A 21,639-nucleotide genomic window follows, 5' to 3' on the forward strand; every position below is an offset into this window, starting at 1 on the left:
CAATCCATTTTAGTCTAGATCATTTGCTCATGTTAAGCTTACAGATTCCCATCACGGTATCACTTAAAATTACAAAGGTCCATAGTAAGAGATAGTCTTGCTAACTAAGGCATCATTATATGACTCTATGTTACAAATGAGACTGATGAGCTTCTAAAATGTCTGATGACTACCTCATAATGGGAAGGCTAAGGCATCTCTCAAAATGGATGCCATAAGTGCAACTGAATTGAATCCAAATGTTTACTGAGCATTTATTTCCTCAGCTCATTCAAGCCGTATATTAGAGCATACAAGAAACAAAAAGTGCATTTGTTGTAGTAAAAAACAAAACTGAAAAGATTTCAAATAAAAGATTTTCAGAAAATAGGCATTAAAAAAAAAAAAAAACTGTCCTAAAAAACAAAAAACAAAAAACTGTCTTGCTGGTTTTCCCCCCTAAATCATGATCTAATTAAATCATCCAACTTAATCAAAATGGCTGTGTACAAAAAATGAGAGTTGACATTAGATCTCGGACATGTTTCCCACATACAGTGCTTTGAAGTAAACTGCAGTTTGTTTTTAATAACTCTAAGCTATACGTTGTATCACTATGCATTGCTAAATTCCTGGCACTACTGCCATGCAATACTAATTTTACAGAGGAAGCTGAACCCTGTTAACTTCGTCAGTGCCACATGAAGAGACAAGAGACAGAAGGAAAAAGCACTTTAGATGCCCGCTGTAATTCATCCTAGTTCATAGAGATCTCCACGGTAGGGGCGGGACGTTAGCTTCTGCGGCTAAAATCTGGTGACTGAAGCAGCATAGATCAGAAAGAATGATTTACAAGCTATCTATTTCATTCTATAAAGGGGCCCTTAAACCTAAAAAGCATCCAGGCGAAATCGCTTCCTTCCGCTTGGCGCCAAGGGACAGAGCAGGAGGGCGAGCACTGACAGTGTTTAAGAAGGATGAGGCTTACATGACAAAGGCTTCGAGAAATAGCGAAGGGAAGAAAACAGAAAAAGAGAACTCAGGTTCGCAAAAGTTTACCTTTCAGCGCCAGCAGGTGCTCCTGTTTAGGGGGATTCACTTCCATTTTGACCGATACTTTTGACTCACGGCCTACGGGGGCTGGACAGGTTCAATTTGGCCCGGAAGAAAACGGAAAACCTCGCCTTGGGGAAGACCAAGAGTCAAACGCACACTCGACTTCTCTCTGGTGGTTGTACCTTAAATTCTCTTACTATGTTCTTTACAGACTGGCTTCTTTTCACCAAATCCATCTCTTTTGTCTTAGAAACCTATACTATACATAAAGTACTTTGTTTTCTATCTGCAGTCACACATCTCGACTTCAGGAACCCACCCCTTGGCAACAATACGCAGCCTCCCAAAGGCTAACGTTACCGGCGTAAAAAAGTGACAGTGGCATGCTGGGATTTGTAGTTTATACAAAAATCTTGTTGCAGGCAGGGAGATGCCCTGCGCCCGCCACACCCCCATCCCCAGTTTACAGCTTGGCTGGTTTACGATTCGAGAGGAGAAATCATTACAGGAGCGGAAGTTTCACCCCAGAACTTTAATTCTGTTTTATCTTTTTTTTTTTTTTTTTTTTTTAACTTTTTTCCAGCAGTTGCAGACTACGTAATGAAAAATAACAAAGTGCCCATGCGCAAGGTTGTGCAACGAAGCAGCCCACGACTGCCGGCAGGCGGTGTTAAAGAGTCGGCTAAGCGGCGCCCAGAGTCCTACTGCGCCTGTGCACCGGTGGCGTGCGCAGAGGCCTCTGGGTAGGTGGCTCAACCCCGCCTCTCAGTTGAGGATTCTGAGGGCTGCTTCTGTGGCGCCTCTCCAACGAGGATGGCTACCCTGGTTGTAAACAAGCTTGGAGCGGGAGTAGACAGTGGCCGGCAGGGCAGCCGGGGGACAGCTGCAGTGAAGGTGAGGTGCTTTAGGCGTGCTCTGTTCTCCACCATCGGCCTACCTTCGGTTCATCCTGGAGACCAGGCGGCGTCGCCGTGGCCCAGGCTTCGATGGGTGGGATGCGCGATTTCTGGGCCCCTTTTGGTTTTACAAGTCTTGTCTTCTCCTCTGCGACCATTTTCTCCTATGGCCTGAAATTGCCTGGTCTTCTGCTCATGACATGTCATCATCGAGACATTTGCGAAAAGGAGCTTGCGGGCCACTGTCAGTGACCTAGACAGATCTTTCCCCAGTTTCTCTGCTTCTAGTTAAACTCAACAGGCATTAATTAGCTTAGTATTATAAATTGAGCCGTCATCACTGTAACGTACTACGTTCGGTGTTGTACTTCGTTAATATCTACTTATGAAGTAGATTTAATTCCCATTTTACAGGGAGGAAACCCAGTCAGGTTTAGGTTAACACAGTGTATGACAGAGCCCAGAGTTGACCGGCTCTAAAGTCTATGCTTTTCGCTATTGTACTACGTCTGTAGTAATCAGACATCCATTATTGGTTGAGCTGCCATCTCCCCTTTTAGTAGTACAGTCTGGTAACACTTTTCAGAAGTCTGCAACATCATAGCTGGGCATTAATGATAGAATTTATGAATTTCCTTAGGCTTGAAGTTTGAGATTCTACCATGTATACATGCTCCAGAATGAATTTACTAAAAAATCAATGGCACTCCTTTTTCCCTTCCACTGTGTCCATGGAAAGATCTGGAGGGGAGAACTGATCTCATTGGTTTATAGAGTGACCTTCAGGAGCATTTCTAATCTAAGAGATTGATAATTTTCATTTCTAGCTACATAGTAAGATCACTGAGGATTTTTAATACACTACTGATGCAGTCCTTCTCCAGTTCTGATGAGGTTGACATCAGTATATTTTAGGAATTCCCTGAAGTTTTTAAATGTGCAACCAGGGTTAAGAACTACTGAACAGGATAATATCTGAAGTTCTTTTAACATCTTGAAAAATAGACGCCTATGATTATTCAGTTAATAGTATTCAGTTGGTTTTATATAACAGCAAATGAGACATTTCTTCCCACAATTTAGTATCAGTCAATATTGGTGATTGTTGATTCAGATGACCTTTATGTACTAATAAAGTTACTCTGCAGGTATCTGATATCCAAAGGAGCCCTCATTATTAGGCATGTTGTGTGATTGAGATTTTGTTTATTGAATTGTGCTTTTGCTAAGTAGAGAATACTTGCAGAGTACTTTGTGAATTAACTTGAAGTTTTTTTTTTGTTGTTGTTGTTTTTTTGAGACGGAGTTTTGCTCTTGTTACCCAGGCTGGAGTGCAATGGCATGATCTCGGCTCACCGCAACCTCCGCCTCCTGGGTTCAGGCAATTCTCCTGCCTCAGCCTCCTGAGTAGCTGGGATTAGAGGCACGCGCCACCATGCCCAGCTAATTTTTTGTATTTTTAGTAGAGACGGGGTTTCACCATGTTGACCAGGATGGTCTCGATCTCTTGACCTCGTGATCCACCCGCCTCGGCCTCCCAAAGTGCTGGGATTACAGGCTTGAGCCACTGCGCCCGGCCTAACTTGAAGTTTTATTTCATGATTGGAATGAGTATCATTGCAGTATCTATTTTTTTTTTTTTACCCTGTTTGCCTTACAGTCTCAAAAGTGTACCGAGGCCTGATGTAACTCCAGTTTGTTACAGCACAGAATTTGATACACTAGAGTCTCATCTTGTTCGTTTTCATCTTAACATGTAAAATGTTCCTGAATTGTGCAATAAAATAGTCCTTTTTGACAAAATCTTCATGCCGTAATTTGTCATAGGTATAGTGGCATAAATTAAAAACTCATTGTCATTTTTATAGATAAAAGCAAGAAATATTTATTGGAAGGTAAAAGTTGAAGTATATAATACTCATACTCTGTAAAATGGCCTTTTGCTTGTGAACAAGTTGATAATGACATGGTTTTTGTCATTAGGGAAAACAGTGACATAAAAATCTGATATTGTGGCTGGGCACAGTGGCACACACCTGTAAAGCATAAAGTGCCTGGGAAGCAATTTAGGAGACCGAAGTGGGCAGATCACTTGAGGTCAGGAGTTCGAGACCAGCCTGGCCAACATGGTGAAACCTTGTCTCTACTAATAATACAAAAAGTAGCTGGGCACTGTGGCATGCTCCTGTTAATCCTAGCTACTCAGGAGGCTGAGGCAGGAGAATTACTTGAACCCAGGAGGCGGAGGTTGTGGTGAGCCGAGATCATGCCACTGCACTCCAGCCTGGGCGACAGAGCAAGACTCCATCTGAAAAATAAAAAGTACAAAATCTGATATTATGAAATAACGGACATTTAAAAATGTATCACAGAAAGTTTCTTTAGCTTAGTGAGTCTCCTTAGGCTTTTAAAATTTAATCTGGGGCTGGGCACAGTGGCTCACACTTTTAATCTCAGCACTTTGGGATGCCGAGGTGGGAAGATTGCTTGAGCCCTGGAGTTTAAGACCAGCCTGGGCAACATAGTGAGACCTTACCTCTACAAATATTATTTTTTAAAAATTAGCCAGATGTGGTGGCTCGTGCCTGTGATATCAGCTACTTGGGAGTCTGAGGCAGGAAGATTGCCTGAGCTCAGGAGATCAAGGCTCCAGTGAAATATGCTCAGACCACTACACTCCAGCCTGACTGACAGAGTGAAACTCTTTCTCAAAATAATAAAAATAAATAACAATCTTATCACAGTTTGATTTACATGTAATAAGTTTGAAGCTTTCTTTTGGCATTTTGTGAACTGTAAAATTAAGAGCTTTTTCCTGTCTAGGACTTTTTGCTATTAGCCACAATTCCTATTTGTAGATACTGAGGAAATAATTTATTGCTGTATTATTTACCAAATTGATGCAAAATAGTCTGGCAACTTTAGTTTTGGACCTGTGTTTAGCTTGCTAATCAATGAAATTTTATTAGTGCTTTTTTTTTTTTTTCTTGAGACGGAGTTTTGCTCTTGCTACCCAGGCTAGAGTGCAATGGCGCGATCTCGGCTCACCGCAACCTCCGCCTCCCGGGTTCAGGCAATTCTCCTGCTTCAGCCTCCTGAGTAGCTGGGATTACAGGCATGCCCAGCTAACTTTTTGTATTTTTTTTTTTAGTAGAGGCAGGGTTTCACCGTGTTGACCAGGATGGTCTCGATCTCTTGACCTCGTGATCCACCCGCCTCAGCCTCCCAAAGTGCTGGGATTACAGGCTTGAGCCACCGCGCCCGGCTCTTATTAGTGCTTTTTGAAAAATATGGTAACAGCATAAGGAAGTCCTTTTAAATCTTGTATAGTGAGAAATACAGGATTTATTAATACTATATTATAGTATAGCATTTATTAAATGTTGCATTTAATAAATGTTTATTTTATATCAAATTCCATTGTGAATTTTTTTTCTATATTTAATTGAAATTTTTGTTTTGAGGCAGGTTCTCACTCTGTCACCCAGGTGGGAGTGCAGTGGCACGATAATGGCTCATAGCAACCTTGATCTCCTGGGTTCAAGCGATCCTCCCACCTCAGCTTTTGATTTTTTATAGAGACATTGTCTCACTGTGTTGCCCAGGCTGATCTTGAACTCCTGGCCTCAAGCAGTCTTCCTGCCTTGGTGTCCTAAAGTGCTGTGATTACAGGGGTGAGCTACAGAGCCAGGCCTAAATGAATTTGATGTGAAACTTTTCCCTTTTAAAAAAACGGAGGATAAATTGAAGTATGTCTCTCTGTATATAATGTTAGAATTATACACGAGTAGCTGTTCTTCAGCTGTGTCACTTTCTCATGGGGAACCAATGTTCCAATGTTACTGGTATCCTATATATCCTTCCAGGAAGACAGTATACTTATACAACAATATAAAAAAAATTTGCTCTTTCCCTGCCTTTAGGCAAAAATGAATATATTCTATTTATCATTTTTTTTTGTTTTAGTCATAGGAAATCATTTTGTGTATATATGAAAAACTTCATCTTTCTTACTACCCTATATAGTTTTATAGTATTATGAATGTACCATAATTTATTTTCCAAGCTGATAATTGATGTATATTAACTTTGTTTTCAATTTTTTGCTAATGCAAATGGTGTTTTAAGAAAGACGGATTTTGTCACACATGTCTAATATGCTTGTAGGATAAATTCCTGCAACTGGAATTACTGAATTATTTAAACTTTTGGTAAGTTTTGACAAGTTGTCCTCCATAGAAGCAATATTGCTCAATGAACATTTCACAGTAATCAATAATGTGTGAGTGTCTGCTTTCCCACACCTTCACAACCAAGTGTTACCAACATTTTTTATCTAATCTGAAAAAAAAAAGTATTTTGATGTAGCTTTAGTTCGCATTTTTTTTCTTTATTTTCTTTGAGACTGAGTCTCACTGTCACCCAGGCTGGAGTGCGGTGGCACCATCTTGGCTCACTGCAGCCTCTGCCTTCCAGGTTCAAGTGATTAGCCCGCCTCAGCCTTCTGAGTAAACTGAGATTACAGGCACTTCACCACCATGCCCAGCTAATTTTTTTGTATTTTTAGCAGAGATGGGGTTTCACTTTGTTGGCCAGACTGATCTCGAATTTGGCCAGGCTGGTCTCAAACTCCCGATCTCAGATGATCCACCCACCTTTGCCTCTCAAAGTGTTGGGATTACAGGTGTGAGCCAATGTACCCGGCCTTAATTTGCATTTTTCTTATGAGTTAGATTGAACATCTTTTCATGTAAAGAATTTTCATCTTCTTTTCTGTGAACAATGTTACGTTTCTTATTTTTATTTATTTTTCTTTTCCCAAAGCTTTATTTACATTGAAGGACTAAATTTAAATTTCTTTTGAACCCTAATAAGATGAAAGGCAGTTCTGAGTTATCACTTTATTTATGGTGAAAGATATTTGCATCTTAAGCACTAAGTCCAAGTTAATTGCAGAGTGAGGTTTAAAATCATAGTAGATTTAGTCTGATTTCTGCCTTGGGTTTAATTGCTTTCAAATTATTTTGCTGGACTTTATGTAAGCAGTAGGTACTTGGTATTTGAAATACCCTGTTCCTGAGGGTTCTTTGGTCTAACAGGGAAAAATAGGCTGAAAACTGGTAAAGGTATTAAAGTGTTTTGGATGTTATGGTAGACGCTTACACAGAGTGGGGCCCAAAGGACAAGTGTAGTTCTTTTCCCAGTGTTAGCATGAAGAGACATGAAACGGTTTTTCATGTTCTGAGAACTACAAGCTATTGGATGTAGTTGGAGCACAGGGTCAGAAGAGTGTGGCAGTGAAGCAGTAGGACAAGAACTAGATTGTAGCAGGTCTTGAATGGCAGACACAAGAGTTTAAGGTATGATTGAATAGTACAGTGTAGGTATTTTTAAAAAATTAACAAAAATGGAAACACTACAAATATACTTAGAAATAAGTGCTGGATACAGTGTTGACTATTTATAAAACATAAACTTACGCACTTGAGAATCAGAATATGCTGATAAATAGCCTTTCTTTTGACTGACTGTGTAGCCTTGTGCAAGTCATGTGCCTAGAACTAGATGTTACATGTGTAACTAGAACTAGATAAACTAGTTTCTAATTCAGAGCTATATTTATTGATAGAGAACAGGAATTGAAATTTAAGTTTAAGGTGGTTGCTTCTTTGCCTTTATATTGTTTGATGTAATTAGATACTAAAAGATACTTGAAAGTTACTTGTAGTCTTAACAAGTTCTTTATCAATTACAAGGGTAATTGTTATCTCAGTACGTATTTTAGATTATTTTGTTAAAAATAGTGATAGTTTATTTTGTTGAGATTAATGATAGGTTAGGTAGTTGCAGAGAAATTGCTTAAGAACCCACTTTCAGTAGAATTATATATTGTTTGTACAGATTCAGATGTAATGAGTCAATCGTAATTTTCAAAAGATAATGAAAATGTTAATTTACAGCATCTTTGCCTCAAACAGTATTTCAAAGATATTTCATTATAATTTTGGCAGGGTCTGTCAGATGGAATGACTTAAAAATCATTTAAGATTTTATAACCTACATAGTTTTTTTTCATGGAGGAATAAAGTAACAATGTTGATTCACTATGTTAGGTCAGTTTTACATACTTAAAATATGTATGCTTTTAAAATTGTTTGAAGAGCATATCCTTCCTTTTCAAATATTAGGTGCTAGAGTGTGGAGTTTGTGAAGACGTCTTTTCTTTGCAAGGAGACAAAGTTCCTCGACTTTTGCTTTGTGGCCATACAGTCTGTCATGACTGTCTCACTCGCCTACCTCTTCATGGAAGAGCAATCCGTTGCCCATTTGATCGACAAGTAACAGACCTAGGTAGGAAAATTATTTGTATGGATTTAAGATCGAAAATTGTTCATGTAATTCAAGTGTCGTAGAAAATAATTTCCTTCCACTTGGTTTTTAAAATGATAAAATTCTCAGGAAGTTTCAGAAAGCCTGAGTTTCTGTTAAGGTTAATAATCTTCAAGCTATAAACTATCAAGCTATAAACTATCTCACTCTTAGTATTTATCTTCTGAGATGTTTATATTCAATACTTACATGTAAAGAGCTTTAAGACACCTAAGAAAAACCTGCTACCCTGATTCAACGAAATAAGAATATGCATCACAGAGTGAATCATTTGTGTGAAACCATTAACCCAGTGAAACAATGTTTTTTTTACAAATAAATAAGCCAATAATGAAAATACAGATAAGTCATTAGAGTCTCAGAATGTTTTTATTTACTAGCGTCAAAGACAGAAGTGTTTGTAGCTTGTGATCGTTGCTCTTTATTTTCTGTTAAAATGAGTTTGAAGGGTTTGCGGATTTTTTTTTTGTGTGTGTGTGGTTTTCTGTATACTTTAAAAACTTTCTTTATATATTTTAAAGTAAGTTACTTTCAGGTACCAGACTTGGAAATAATAGTATTTACTAACATTTGAACAATTATTTTATAAATATAAGTTCTGTGAGTTTACTCTTTTTGATAAGGGAGTTTTCTCTGAAAGAGTTTAAGATTGCCATTTTTTTTTTCAGGTCAGTTGCACTTTTAAGACTGTTTTAATGTATTCATACTATTTTTCAAGGGGAACACATTCAAAATAATTTATCCACCAAATAAAGGAAGCAAGAGTACCTATAATTTTAGTCTGGAAGACTTTAAAATGCTAAGAAACATGGTTTAAAAATATTTTCTGGGGAAAGAAAAGGATTTTCAAGGTTTTGATGATCTTTGATGTTTATAAATAGTATGTCTATTTGCCTGACAACTAATATAGAACAATGATAGCATTATTATAGATAACAGTGACTTACCAGTAGCCAAGAAACAATAGGGATTGGGAAAGTCTCTGTACTTTTATTTGGTCTTTTATTTTGTAAGATATGCATATATCATACTATTTCTTTACGTAAAACTATACTTAGGCCAGGCATGGTGGCTCACACCTGTAATCCAGCACTTTGTGAGGCTGAGGAGGGTGGATCACCTGAGGTCAGGAGTTTGAGACCAGCCTGGCCAACATGGTGAAACCCCGTGTCTTCTAAAAATATAAAAATTAGCTGGGCTTGGTGGCAGGTGCCTGTAATCCCAGCTACCCGGGAGGCTGAGGCAGGAGAATTGCTTGAACCTGGGAGGCGAAGGTTGCAGTGAGCTGAGATCCTGCCACTGTACTCCAGCCTGGGCGACGAGCAAAACTCCATCTCAAAAAAAAATCCAAAAAACAAACAAACAAAAAAAACCTAAAAGAAATAGTAACATTTTGCAAATGGAGGATAGAGCCTTTCTTCTACCCACACTTTTTTTTTTTTTAAAGCCGAGTATCACTCTGTCACCCAGGCTGGAGTGCCATGGTGCAATCTTGGCTCACTCAACCTCTAGGGTTCAAGTGATCCTTCTGCGTCAGCCTCCAGAGTAGCTGGAATTATAGGCATCTGCCATCACACCCGGCTAATTTTTATATTTTTAATAGAGATGGGGTTTCACCATGTTGACCTGGCTGGTCTGGAACTCCTGACCTCAAGTGATCCACCCACCTCAGCCTCTCAAAGTGCTGGGATTACAGGTGTGAACCACCACACCCAGCTCTTCTATCTTTTTGAAGAGCACTTCACCTTCTCTACATTAATAACACAATGTGAGGAGTTACTATCCTTAATGTTTAACTACACTATAAATTTATGATACGGAACTAGACTGAATACATCTATCCTCCTCTTTGACTTCTCTGAGTTCTGTATCAGAATTCCTCTCTAGTCCAAGAAGAATATGAGTAATTCTTAATATTATTCAGCAATATTTCTGATTTTCTTCTGTTCATATGATGAAATTACACTTCCTTGCCCTCTAACACATCACTGAGTGATGTTCATTGATCAGTGAAATTTGAGCAGAAGTGAGATGTTAGCTTTCAGGTAGAAGTTGATAATAGAAGGTTTATGATTTTTGAAGTAAATTCTTCTTCCTGCTACAGTGAGGTGGTCCAGATGGTTGGAAGCTTGATAACCTGTGTCCCTGTCTGTGGTCAGAGGGGAACAGAGTCTGTCTTGTCTTCCCTAACCCCTGAGATGTTGCATGAGCAAAAAGGAAATCTTTGTTGTGTTAAGCCATTGAAATTGTAGAGTTGTTTTGACACTTAACAGAATTAAGTGGTATTTATATTAGGCACTACCTAGTAATGTTAGAAGTTTATTTGTATATATTTATTATATAATGACTGGTTATTTAGAAAATTGTTAAGACTGTATTTTTAAATGGTCACTTAGTGTATGTCTTAACCTTGATATAAGTAGAACTCAGCTTGTTTTAGATTATGTGTTAAAAATTAAGGAGAAAGCCTTTTGGGGCCAACGCTGAGGGAGCAATTCTGGCTGAGGGAGCAATTCTGGCTGTATAATGGTACTTGGGAAAGGAGGTCACAGAAGTCAGAGAGGGGGATAAATGTGTTCAGTCTAGTTTTTCTTTGCGAGAACCATAACAAGGAATGGCTTTTTTTTTTTTTTTTTTTTTTTTTTTTTTAAGGGCCAAGAGGAAGGAGAGCCCTGCAGGCAATGACTCCATTAACCTTTTATGTGTTTATTCATTTAATGAATATGTATTAGGTGGCAGCTATGCCAGATGGTATTTGTAGCATAAGAGTTTACCATAAAAATATTCCTTCTACTGCTGAAGGATCTGACTTTTATTCATGGACTCAGAAAGAGTGTGTTTATTGTCCTGGGTTCCAATGTAAAATGTTTTTCTTAACGTAGGTTGCTGCAAAAAGTACTTGCAAATGCTTGTTTTAGTATATATAGTAAAAGTCAGTGACAAAATAGGACTTATAAAATTAAATGATAGAAAAATTGGCTGGGCATAGTGGCTCACACCTGTAATCTCAGCACTTTGGAAGGCCGAGGCAGGTGGATCACTTGAGGCCAGGAGTTTGAGACCAGCCCAGCCAGCAAGGCAAACCCCGTCTCTACCAAAACATAGAAAAAAATTAGCCAGGCGTGGTAGCACACACCTGTAGTCCCAGCCACTTGGGAGGCTGAGACATGAGAATCACATGAACCCGGGAGGTGGAGATTGCAGTGAGCTGAGATCGTGCCACTGCACACCAGCCTGGGCAACATGGCAAGACTCTGTCTCAAAAAAAAAAAAAAAAAAAAGTAAAGGAGATCTAAATAATTTTCTTAAACTGGCCAAATATATATAACAAAAAATTTGTCATTTTAACCTTTTTTTTTTTTTTTGTGAGACGGAGTTTCGCTCTTGTTACCCAGGCTGGAGTGCAATGGCACGATCTCGGCTCACCGCAACCTCCGCCCCCTGGGTTCAGGCAATTCTCCTGCCTCAGCCTCCTGAGTAGCTGGGATTACAGGCATGCACCACCATGCCCAGCTAATTTTTTGTATTTTTAGTAGAGACGGGGTTTCACCATGTTGACCAGGATGGTCTCGATCTCTTGACCTTGTGATCCGCCCGCCTCGGCCTCCCAAAGTGCTGGGATTACAGGCTTGAGCCACCGCGCCCGGCCATTTTAACCATTTTTAAGTTTAGTGGCATTAAGTACATTTGCATTGTTGTGCAGCCTTTACCATCTTAATTTTTTTATGTGTATTTAGATTTTTTTTGTTTGAGACAGGGTCTTGCTCACAGGTTGCAGTGAAGTGGTATGATCTTGGCTCACTGCAGCCTCTACCTCCCAGGTTTAAGCAATTCTTGTGCTTCAGCCTCCTGAGTGGCTGGGGTTACAGGCATCTGCCATCATACCTGGCTAATTTTTGTAAAAAAGTGTAGACGGGGTTTCACCATGTTGACCTGGCTGGTCTTGAACTCCTGGCCTGCCTCAGCCTCCCAAAGTGCTGGGATTACAGGCATGAATCGCTGCAACTGGACAAAAAATAATGAATTTTAAAGTGTGTTTCTACTTGAAAGGCTTAGGGATTCTTCTGTTTTTTAAAAGAGAGGATTTTAACAAAGCAATTATTTTAGTATTAAAAAATGGGGAAAATTTGATTTTTTAAAATTTAGATATTAATTACTGAACTGTATGATTAGAAATTACTTTTGAGGTATGGGTAAAATGTTTAATAGTCCATATTGTTAGATTTAGTTTTTTGTTTTGTTTTGTTTTTATTCTAGGAGATTCAGGTGTCTGGGGATTGAAAAAAAATTTTGCATTATTGGAGCTTTTGGAACGACTGCAGAATGGGCCTATTGGTCAGTATGGAGCTGCAGAAGAATCCATTGGGATATCTGGAGAGGTATTGATTATATTTGGTGAAATATTTGTTATGAACATGAATTTTTCTTTTATGTATGCCATTATTAGCACAATATTACCTCATTTATTACTGCACCTGGCCTTTTTTTTTTTTTTCTTAAATCGGTGTTTTCTGCCATTATTTGCAATAGACTCTCCTGTGGAGTATTAAAATGATCCACCTACCTCAGCCTCAGCTGACCCACCTGCCTGCCTCAGCCTTCTAAAGTGCTGGAATTATACGAATGAGCCCCAGAGCCTGGCCTTTTTTTTCTTTCCTTTTCTTTTCTTTTTTTTTTTTTTTTTTTTTGAGGTGGTGTCTGACTCTGTCACCAGGCTGGAGTGCAGTGGCACGATCTCTGCTCCCTGCAGTCTCTGCCTCCATAGTTCAAGCCATTCTCCTGCCTCAGCCTCCCGAGTACCTGGGACTACAGGCACATGCCACCATGCCCAGCTAATTTCTGTATGTTTAATAGAGACGGGGTTTCACTGTGTTGGCCAGGATGGTCTTGATCTCTTGACCTTGTGATCTGCCTGCCTCAGCCTCCCGAAGTGCTGGGATTACAGATGTGAGGCACTGCACCTGGCCTATTTTTTTTTATTTGCTTAGATCAGTGGTTTTCTGTCATGATTGTGCAATAGACTTCACCTGTGGAGTATTAAAATACATGGTTTATAATTAGAAAAATATGTACAAGTCTAGGCTTCATCCACAACCTGTTCAAATTAGAATTTCTCAGATTAGAAACCAGACAACTATGTTTTTGAAAGTTTATAGTTAATTCCGACGCATAATCTCACATTATCTAAATAGCATTTGTACTTCTGTCTTTCCTATACATCATCATGACAACTGATATTTAAAGCTATGGGGATATTTTTAATATCAGATGTTTTAGTCTTAAAAGAAGACTTTTGACTTCTCTGTGGTTTGGTTTCTTGTGTAAAGTGAAGGGATTTGGTGGAAGAGATCTTTGCACTTAGTATAAATATGAGAATAGTTTTATTTTTGGCTTCAAATTCATAACATATATTGGTCAGTTATTCTTGGAAATAGCTGCTTACCTGTAGAGATGAATGCTTCTCAGATGAATATTGAATGACCTTTGTGCTTCATAGCCAGTATATTTTCATATATAAATGTTGGTTAAGCCAAAAAGATTATGGGATTCTGTATTTTAAAATGTGTCATGTTAAACTGATTGGGTTCAATTTTAAGGCATTAATTTTTTGTTTATCAGAGCATCATTCGTTGTGATGAAGATGAAGCTCACCTTGCATCTGTATATTGCACTGTGTGTGCAACTCATTTGTGCTCTGAGTGTTCTCAAGTTACTCATTCTACAAAGACATTAGCAAAGCACAGGCGAGTTCCTCTAGCTGATAAACCTCATGAGAAAACCATGTGCTCTCAGCACCAAGTGCATGCTATTGAGTTTGTTTGCTTGGAAGAAGGTTGTCAAACTAGCCCACTCATGTGCTGTGTCTGCAAAGAATATGGAAAACACCAAGGTCACAAGGTATGAATTTAATTATTAATAAATTGGCTCACTGTAGCTACTTTACCTGCTCAGTATTTGTTTTCTGACCTGGTTCTTTATGCTAAAAGTAGCGATTCAAGAGGAGTTAATTGATGAATAAATTGGGTTTGGTAGCATGAAAAGAGAGAAAAGTAAAAGTAAGTTAGTATTTTTCTGTGTTATAAAAGTCACTTGTGGCTGATGCTCTTTGTATTAATAGGGATTTAAGTAGTTTTTATATTACTAGTCAATACTATGAGTTCTTTTCTGTAATTATGTTACATTTTATAGCATTCAGTATTGGAACCAGAAGCTAATCAGATCCGAGCATCAATTTTGGATATGGCTCACTGCATACGGACCTTCACAGAGGAAATCTCAGATTATTCCAGAAAATTAGTTGGAATTGTGCAGCACATTGAAGGAGGAGAACAAATTGTGGAAGATGGAATTGGAATGGCTCACACAGAACATGTATGGATTTTTTCTCTTCACTTTCTCATTCTTTTTTATTTTTTATATTTTCCCTTTTTACTAAGTATTTAATGAGCAATTACAATTTGCCAGTATTGCACCAGTCATTAGAAAGTTTTTCGAAAGTTTCTATCTTTAAGGAACTCTTACTTCATCATGGAAGAGAGATAGTTTTAAATGCGGTAAGTGTTTTATGGAGATGTACAGGGTGCTTTGGCATCATGAAACACGGGCAATGATTTATGGAGGTCAGAGAAACCTTCATAGAAGAAATGATGTTTAAACTGAGATTTGAAGAAATTGAGTTAGGGGGAAGAGCAGGATGGGGAATGAGTTGTCCCAGGAAGGGAAGCATATGTTAAAATGTTTGGAAGTGAGAATTGGACATATTGTAGAGACTTAAAGAAGCTCACTGTGATTAGAGCTTTGAGTATTGAGTGGGACATGACAAGAAAAGAGGATGTGGAGAGTTCAAAGATAAATCTTGCAGGATCTTGACAGCTATGTTAAAGAGTTCAGAATTTAGTTTAAGGACAGTGATGAGCCATTGAAGAATTGACATATGAATGATGTAATCAGATTTTCCTTAAGAAAGGTTGCTCTTAAATGTAGAAAATGAATTGCAGGAGTAACAAAATTGGAAGCAGGTAGACCTATTAGGATGTTAAAATTTTCTAGTTAAAATTCTAGAGATTTTTATGGCCTGTAATACGCTAGGGTAGTGACAGTGTACACAAGTAGATGGATTTGAGATTTTTAAAGAAGTAGAATAGGTAGATCTTAGTGATTAATTGTTAATATTGATTGGATAGGTAACTTGGAACGTCAGGCTATTAGACCAGTTAAAAGGCTGTTATCCTAATCAGTTGAGAGATGATAATGGCTTGGATCAGGTTGGTAGAAGTAGAGGTAATGAGGCATGATCAGATTCTGGAAATGTTTTGGTAAGCAGAATTTGCTGAGGGACTAGTGGGCTGTGAAAGAGAGGTGTTAAGGATGACTCCAGTTTTTTTTTGCTTCAGCATCCTGAAGGATTGAGTTGTCATTTACTAAGACAGAGGCAATTAGGTTTCGGAATGAGGGAGACTGGAGATTAGGCATTCCATTTTGTTTGAGATGTCATTTATAAACAGTTGAATTTCCAAAGTGTGTTCCTTAGGGGAAAGATCTAGTATGGAGATTTGTATTTTGGAATTTAATATAGATGGTATTTAAACAACGTCTCACTCAGTTGCCCAGGCTGGAGGACAGTAATGTGATCACGACTCACTGTAGCCTTGACTTCTGGGGCTCAATCAATCCTCCTACTTCAGCCTCCCAAGTAGCTGGGACTACAGGCACGTGCCACCCTGGCTAATTTTTTATATTTTTTGTAGAAACAGAGTTTTGCCATGTTGCCCAGGCTGAAATTTTAAATATTTCGAATGTAAAATATTTATTAACATTACAGTTGCTTAAAGTGTACTTTCATTTCTTAGGTACCAGGAACTGCAGAGAATGCCCGGTCATGTATTCGAGCTTATTTTTATGATCTGCATGAAACTCTGTGTCGTCAAGAAGAAATGGCTCTAAGTGTTGTCGATGCTCATGTTCGTGAAAAACTGATTTGGCTCAAGCAGCAACAAGAAGATATGACTATTTTGTTGTCTGAGGTTTCAGCAGCCTGCCTCCACTGTGAAAAGACTTTGCAGCAGGTAGGTAGTTTAAATGTGATTAGGGACTTAGTTGTAAGTTTAAGTAGATAATTTACCAGAGGTATACATTAGTCTATTTTATTAATAAATATTTTGTGTCTGCTGTATGCAGTAACTTTGTGCTTAGGACATGGTCTGCAACCTCGAATTATTTCACTAGTGTGGAATTATCAGTGTCCTCTTGTTCATGTGAACCCTTTTACTCTTCTTTGCCAAGCCTATATGTACTGTTTTTTTTCTGCTTGGAGTGTATATGTCTCTCTTTTCTAATAGTGGAAATCCTCTGTCTTCTTCAAGGTCCAGCTTAAATGTTTGCTTTTCTTTGAAGCGTTCTCTTTTTTGGTCTTCTTTTGAGTGCCTCTCTAGCATGTACTACCTATCTCTGCTGTAATTCAGTGATTTGTCACTGTTAACAACAAACATGTTTTGTGATGGTTGAGAGATCGTAAGTAATTTGTTGCCCAGTTTGCAGATGACTCACTTTTTAAATAAATGAGATTCAAGGTTATTCTGACACAAATGTCGGCCTTACCCATTTGTGTTTTGGATCTGTTTTCATAAGTGTGAGGCATAAGGGTAACTATTGCCCTAGGAATAATAGTTTTTAGAAAAGCTGCAGTCTGTGTTATCTTCACTGATATATTGCTGATAATTGTATTGGTTTCAAATCATTGAAGGCTAAGCGTTTTACCATTGCAGAACTTTTTCTCTTAAATATCTGATTACACTTACATGAGTGTGGCCAGTCGATAGTCTTATCAGTCTTGGGTTATCATTTAGTCCTTACTACACTGAATTGTAACAGTTGATATGTATGCTATTTATTAAGTTGATATTCAGCTCCAAACCTACTCTTCTTTCCTCTGCTTTGTGATACTAGGGCTAGAACTCTACAGGTCTCATAATTGTGTTGCTAGCTGGGCCCGTGTAAGGTACTACCAAGAGGGAGCAATTTGAGATGAGATTTGGGTGGGGACACAGAGCCAAACCATATTAACTGATCATTGTTAATGATACAGTATTATCTTACTATGTTAATGCCAAAAAAATCAAGGTCTTGGATTCATTTTTCATATGGATCTATTAGTTTTGTTCTATTTTATGACCACAGAATACTAACCAATGTTCTTAAAAGTTCTGACTACAGAGAAAATTGAACAGAGGAATGGATCAAACATCACAAATTCATCTTTACTTTTGAGAACATAATTTAATCTTCGATTCACTCCAAATAATTCATGTATCATCTAAGTTCTTGGCATGATACTGGATGCTGAGAATTTATTCATTTAGCAAATATGTGTTGAGCACCTAACATATGCTATGTATTTAAAATACATCAGTGGACAAAATAAGCAAAAAGCCATGTTCTTGTTGAATTAGCATTCAGCAAGAATACAGGCAATAAATCATAACCATATCTAAGTAAGTAAATTGTACATATATTAGAAAGTGGTAAGAGCTAATCAAAAAAGAACTCTACAACTACATGTTTGTATTTGTACAGCAGATTGCATTATTAAGTAGAGTAGTCAGGGTAAGCATTATTGAGAGAAGGTGAGATTTGAGCAAAGATTCAGTAAAAAGTTGAAGGCATTTGCTGAAGGCCTAACTTGGAGAACATTCTAGTTGAGGGAATGTTTATAGCAAAAACCCTAGGGCAGCATGCCTGGTATACTTAAGGAACAGGAAAATAGGCCTCTTGACTGGAGTAGAATAAGTGAAGGAGGGAGTAATAGGAGCTGAAATCAGAGGTTAATGGAGAATTACATGTAAGGAAGGCCATGGGAACTATTATAAGGACTTCAACCGTTTTTTTGTTTTTTGGCAGCTGGGGACAGGGTCTTGCTCCCAGACTGGAGTGCAGTGATATAATTTCATTTCACTGTACCCTCTGCCTCCTGGGATCACGTGATCCTCCCACTTGAGCCTTCTGAGTAGCCAGGACTACAGTGGCAAGCTACTACATCCAGCTAATTTTTTTGTATTTTTTGTAGAGATAGAGTTTCATTCACCATGCTGCCCAGACTGGTCTAAAACTCCTGGGCTCAAGCGATTCATCTGCTTCAGCCTCCCAAAGTGCTGGGACTACAGATGTGAGCCACAATGACTGGCTGGACTTAAGCTTTTACTGATTGGGATAGGATGACCATTGTGGAGTTTTGAGTAAAAGAGTGACTTAATCTTACATGTTAAAAGGATTGTTCTAGCCTATGTGTCTAAAATAGATTGAAAGAAGGCAAAAATGGAAAGAGGGAATTCAAGTTAGGCAGCTGTTGTAGAATTCCAGATGAGAGGTAATAGTGGATTGGATAATAGGGATTAAAAGTGCCCAGATTCTGGATATTCAATAGGGTTTATTAACAGATTGTATGTAGGACATGTGGGAAAGATAAAGCAATAATGACTTCATTGTTTTTGTTCTGAGCAACTGGAAAGTGAAATTGCTGTCAACTAATATGAGTATCCAACAGTGAGCAAAAACAGATAATACTATTGTTCTTACGGAGCTTGCGTATTATTGGGATATCTCTTTCATATAAAGACTATATTGGTATTTGTATAGCTAGTCTGGAATAATATTCAAGAAACTGGAAAGTTCTTGATTTTGAGGAGCAGTCCTGGGGATCTAGAGGGAGTTTGACCTATAGTCTTTATTTTTTAAATGAATACATGTATATCTTGAATTATTTTTTAAACTTTTTATAGGAGTAGAACATAGATTCAGAAATGTGTGTGTGTAAGTATTGAGTTGGCTGAATTTTCAGACTGATCATTAATGTGTAACTAGCACCCAGATCAAGTAACAGAACATTGTCGGTACCCCACTAGTCCCCTCATATTCATTTCTGACCACTACCTGCCTTTCCCACCATGATAAACCACTATCCTGACTTCTAAGGTATATCTTAATTATGGTTGTTTTGGTAATTAAATGAAATCTCACAGTACAAATTCTCCATGCCGTGTCTTCTTTTATTCTACGTTATGTTTGTGAAATTTCTCTCATTACTTGTAGCTGTGGTTTATTCTCACTGGGATGTAGTGTTCTATTTATCAACATGCAACAATTTGTTCATTCTTTTGTTGATAGGTCCCTAAATTATTAATGCCCAATTATTATTCTTGTCAAGTTTACGTTCAGGTTAACTTTGACTACTGTGTTAAAACTGCTTTTATTGTGAGTTGGTAATATATATAAGTCTTTTTTCCTTATTTCTTATAAAAAGTTTATAAGAAATATTGTTTTGCCTCTTCTAGGATGATTGCAGAGTTGTCTTGGCAAAACAGGAAATTACAAGGTTACTGGAAACATTGCAGAAACAGCAGCAGCAGTTTACAGAGGTTGCAGATCACATTCAATTGGATGCCAGCATCCCTGTCACTTTTACAAAGGTAGTGTACTATGCTTTATTTTTAGGTATTTTTTTCTGACAAATCATGGTTGATTGATATTTCATGATAATCACCTTAAAGAGATAACCAGGAAATTAATGAATTAGAGGATTTTAAAGAAAACTTTTATCAGTAGAAAATAGAAATGGTGTGCTTGCTTCAGCAGCACATACACTAAAATTGGAATAAGAAGATTAGCGTTGCTCCTGTGCAAGGATGGCACACAAATTTACGAAGTGTTCTTTTTTTTTTTTAAATTTTATGAGATGGAGTCTCACCCGGTTGCCAGACTGGAGTGCAGTGGTGCGATCTCAGCTCACTGCAACCTCCGCCTCCTGGGTTCAAGTGATCCTTCTGCCTCAGCCTCCCGAGTAGCTGGGACTACAGGTGCTCTCACCACCATGCCCAGCTAAGTTTTTGTATTTTTAGTAGAGGTGGGGTTTCACCATGTTGGCCAGGATGGTCTTGATCTCTTGACCTCCTTGGCCTCCCAAAGTGCTGGGATTACAAGCGTGAGCCACCATACCTGGCTGAAGTGTTCCATATTTTTAAGTTAAAAAAAAGTGAAAAAAAAAAAAAAATAGAAATGGTATATATAATGAATCTTCCTGTATCCGTTACCCAGTTGAGCCATTATAAACTTACTTCATTTTCCCTTTTACTTCTTTCTCTGCCTGCAATCTCCCAGGGTATTTTGAAGCAAATCCTAATATATTATTTCATCCCAACATACTATCATTTCATTTATGAAATGTTTTAGGGTGAATCTCCAAAAGGTAAGGACTGTTTTTAAAAACATAATTGGTACTGAGCCTGGTGGCTCGTGCCTGTAATCCCAGCATTTTGGGAGTCCAAGGCCAGTGGATCAGTTGAGGTAAGGAGTTTGAGACCAGCCTGACTAACATGGTGAAACCCCATCTCTACTAAAAATACAAAATTAGCCAGGTGTGGTGGTGCATGCCTGTGATCGCAGCTACTCGGGAGGCTGAGACAGGAGGATCTCTTGAAACTGCCAGGCGGAGGTTGCAGTGAGCTGAGATCACATCATTGCATCCAGCCTGGGCAACAAGAGCAAAACTGCCTCAAATAAAAACCACAAAAAACAAAAAAATATAATTGGACATGGTGGCATACCTTATAGTCCCAGTTACTCAGGAGGCTGAGGTGGAAGGATGGCGTGAGTCCAAGACTTCAAGAACAGCCTGAACAATATAGTGAAATTCCCATGATATTAAAAAAAAAAAAAGCCAAAATCATTATTATACAAAAATCGTTTACTATTGAATCTCTAATATTGTCACTAATATTATCAACTATTGTTAGTATTCAAATTTTCCAGATTATTTTCGTTTTTTTCTTTTTCTTTTTCTTTTTATTAATTGCATTTTAGGTTTTGGGGTACATGTGAAGAACATGCAAGATTGTGGCATAGGTTCACACATGGCAGTGTGATGTGCTGCCTTCCTCCTCATCACCTATATCTGGCATTTCTCCCCATGCTATCTCTCCCCAACTCCCCACCCCCCGCTGTCCCTCCCCTGTTTCCCCCCATAGACCCCAGTGTGTGATGCTCCCCTCCCTGTGTCCATGTGTTCTCATTGTTCAGTACCCACCTATGAGTGAGAACATGTGGTATTTGATTTTCTGTTCTTGTGTCAGTTTGCTGAGAATGATGGTTTCCAGGTTCATCCATGTCCCTACAAAGGGCACGATTTCATCCTTTTTGATGGCTGCATAATATTACATGGTGTATATGTGCCACATTTTCCCTGTCCAGTCTATCATCTATGGGCATTTGGGTTGGTTACAGGTCTTTGCTGTTGTCAACAGTGCTGCGACGAATATTTGTGTGCATG

At 38.4% G+C, this 21,639-nt stretch overlaps 2 protein-coding genes and 1 pseudogene across 10 annotated transcripts in view; 2 read left to right on the forward strand and 1 right to left on the reverse strand.

Moving 5' to 3' along the window:
- Positions 1–1,384, reverse strand: part of TRAPPC13 (trafficking protein particle complex subunit 13) — a 59,038-nt gene extending 57,654 nt beyond the window's left edge. For 4 of the 8 annotated variants that reach the window (XM_074385398.1, XM_074385395.1, XM_074385389.1 and 1 more), the window contains exon 1: positions 1,039–1,384. Coding sequence is in view for 4 of the 8 variants with exons in the window: in XM_010336575.3 (XP_010334877.1) it covers positions 1,039–1,084 (46 nt within the window). In the remaining 4 variants the exon portion in view is untranslated. The remainder of the gene's footprint in view (positions 1–1,038) is intronic. The other 4 variants (XM_010336575.3, XM_003925789.4, XM_010336574.3 and 1 more) reach the window with 1 other exon arrangement.
- A 366-nt stretch (positions 1,385–1,750) lies between these two features.
- The window catches only part of TRIM23 (tripartite motif containing 23), a 37,628-nt gene continuing 17,739 nt past the window's right edge, over positions 1,751–21,639 (forward strand). Inside the window, exons 1-7 of one of the 2 annotated variants that reach the window (XM_039471545.2) lie at positions 1,751–1,929; positions 8,120–8,282; positions 12,579–12,700; positions 13,941–14,219; positions 14,511–14,693; positions 16,172–16,387; positions 19,649–19,783. In XM_039471545.2, the coding sequence (XP_039327479.1) occupies positions 1,849–1,929; positions 8,120–8,282; positions 12,579–12,700; positions 13,941–14,219; positions 14,511–14,693; positions 16,172–16,387; positions 19,649–19,783 (1,179 nt within the window). In that variant the 5' untranslated portion in view covers positions 1,751–1,848. The remainder of the gene's footprint in view (positions 1,930–8,119; positions 8,283–12,578; positions 12,701–13,940; positions 14,220–14,510; positions 14,694–16,171; positions 16,388–19,648; positions 19,784–21,639) is intronic. The other variant, XM_003925793.4, reaches the window with a different exon arrangement.
- Positions 19,934–20,034, forward strand: LOC120365680 (U6 spliceosomal RNA; annotated as a pseudogene).

This window comes from Saimiri boliviensis, chromosome 1 (genome assembly GCF_048565385.1).
Source record: "Saimiri boliviensis isolate mSaiBol1 chromosome 1, mSaiBol1.pri, whole genome shotgun sequence".
Taxonomy (NCBI): Eukaryota; Metazoa; Chordata; class Mammalia; order Primates; family Cebidae; genus Saimiri; species Saimiri boliviensis.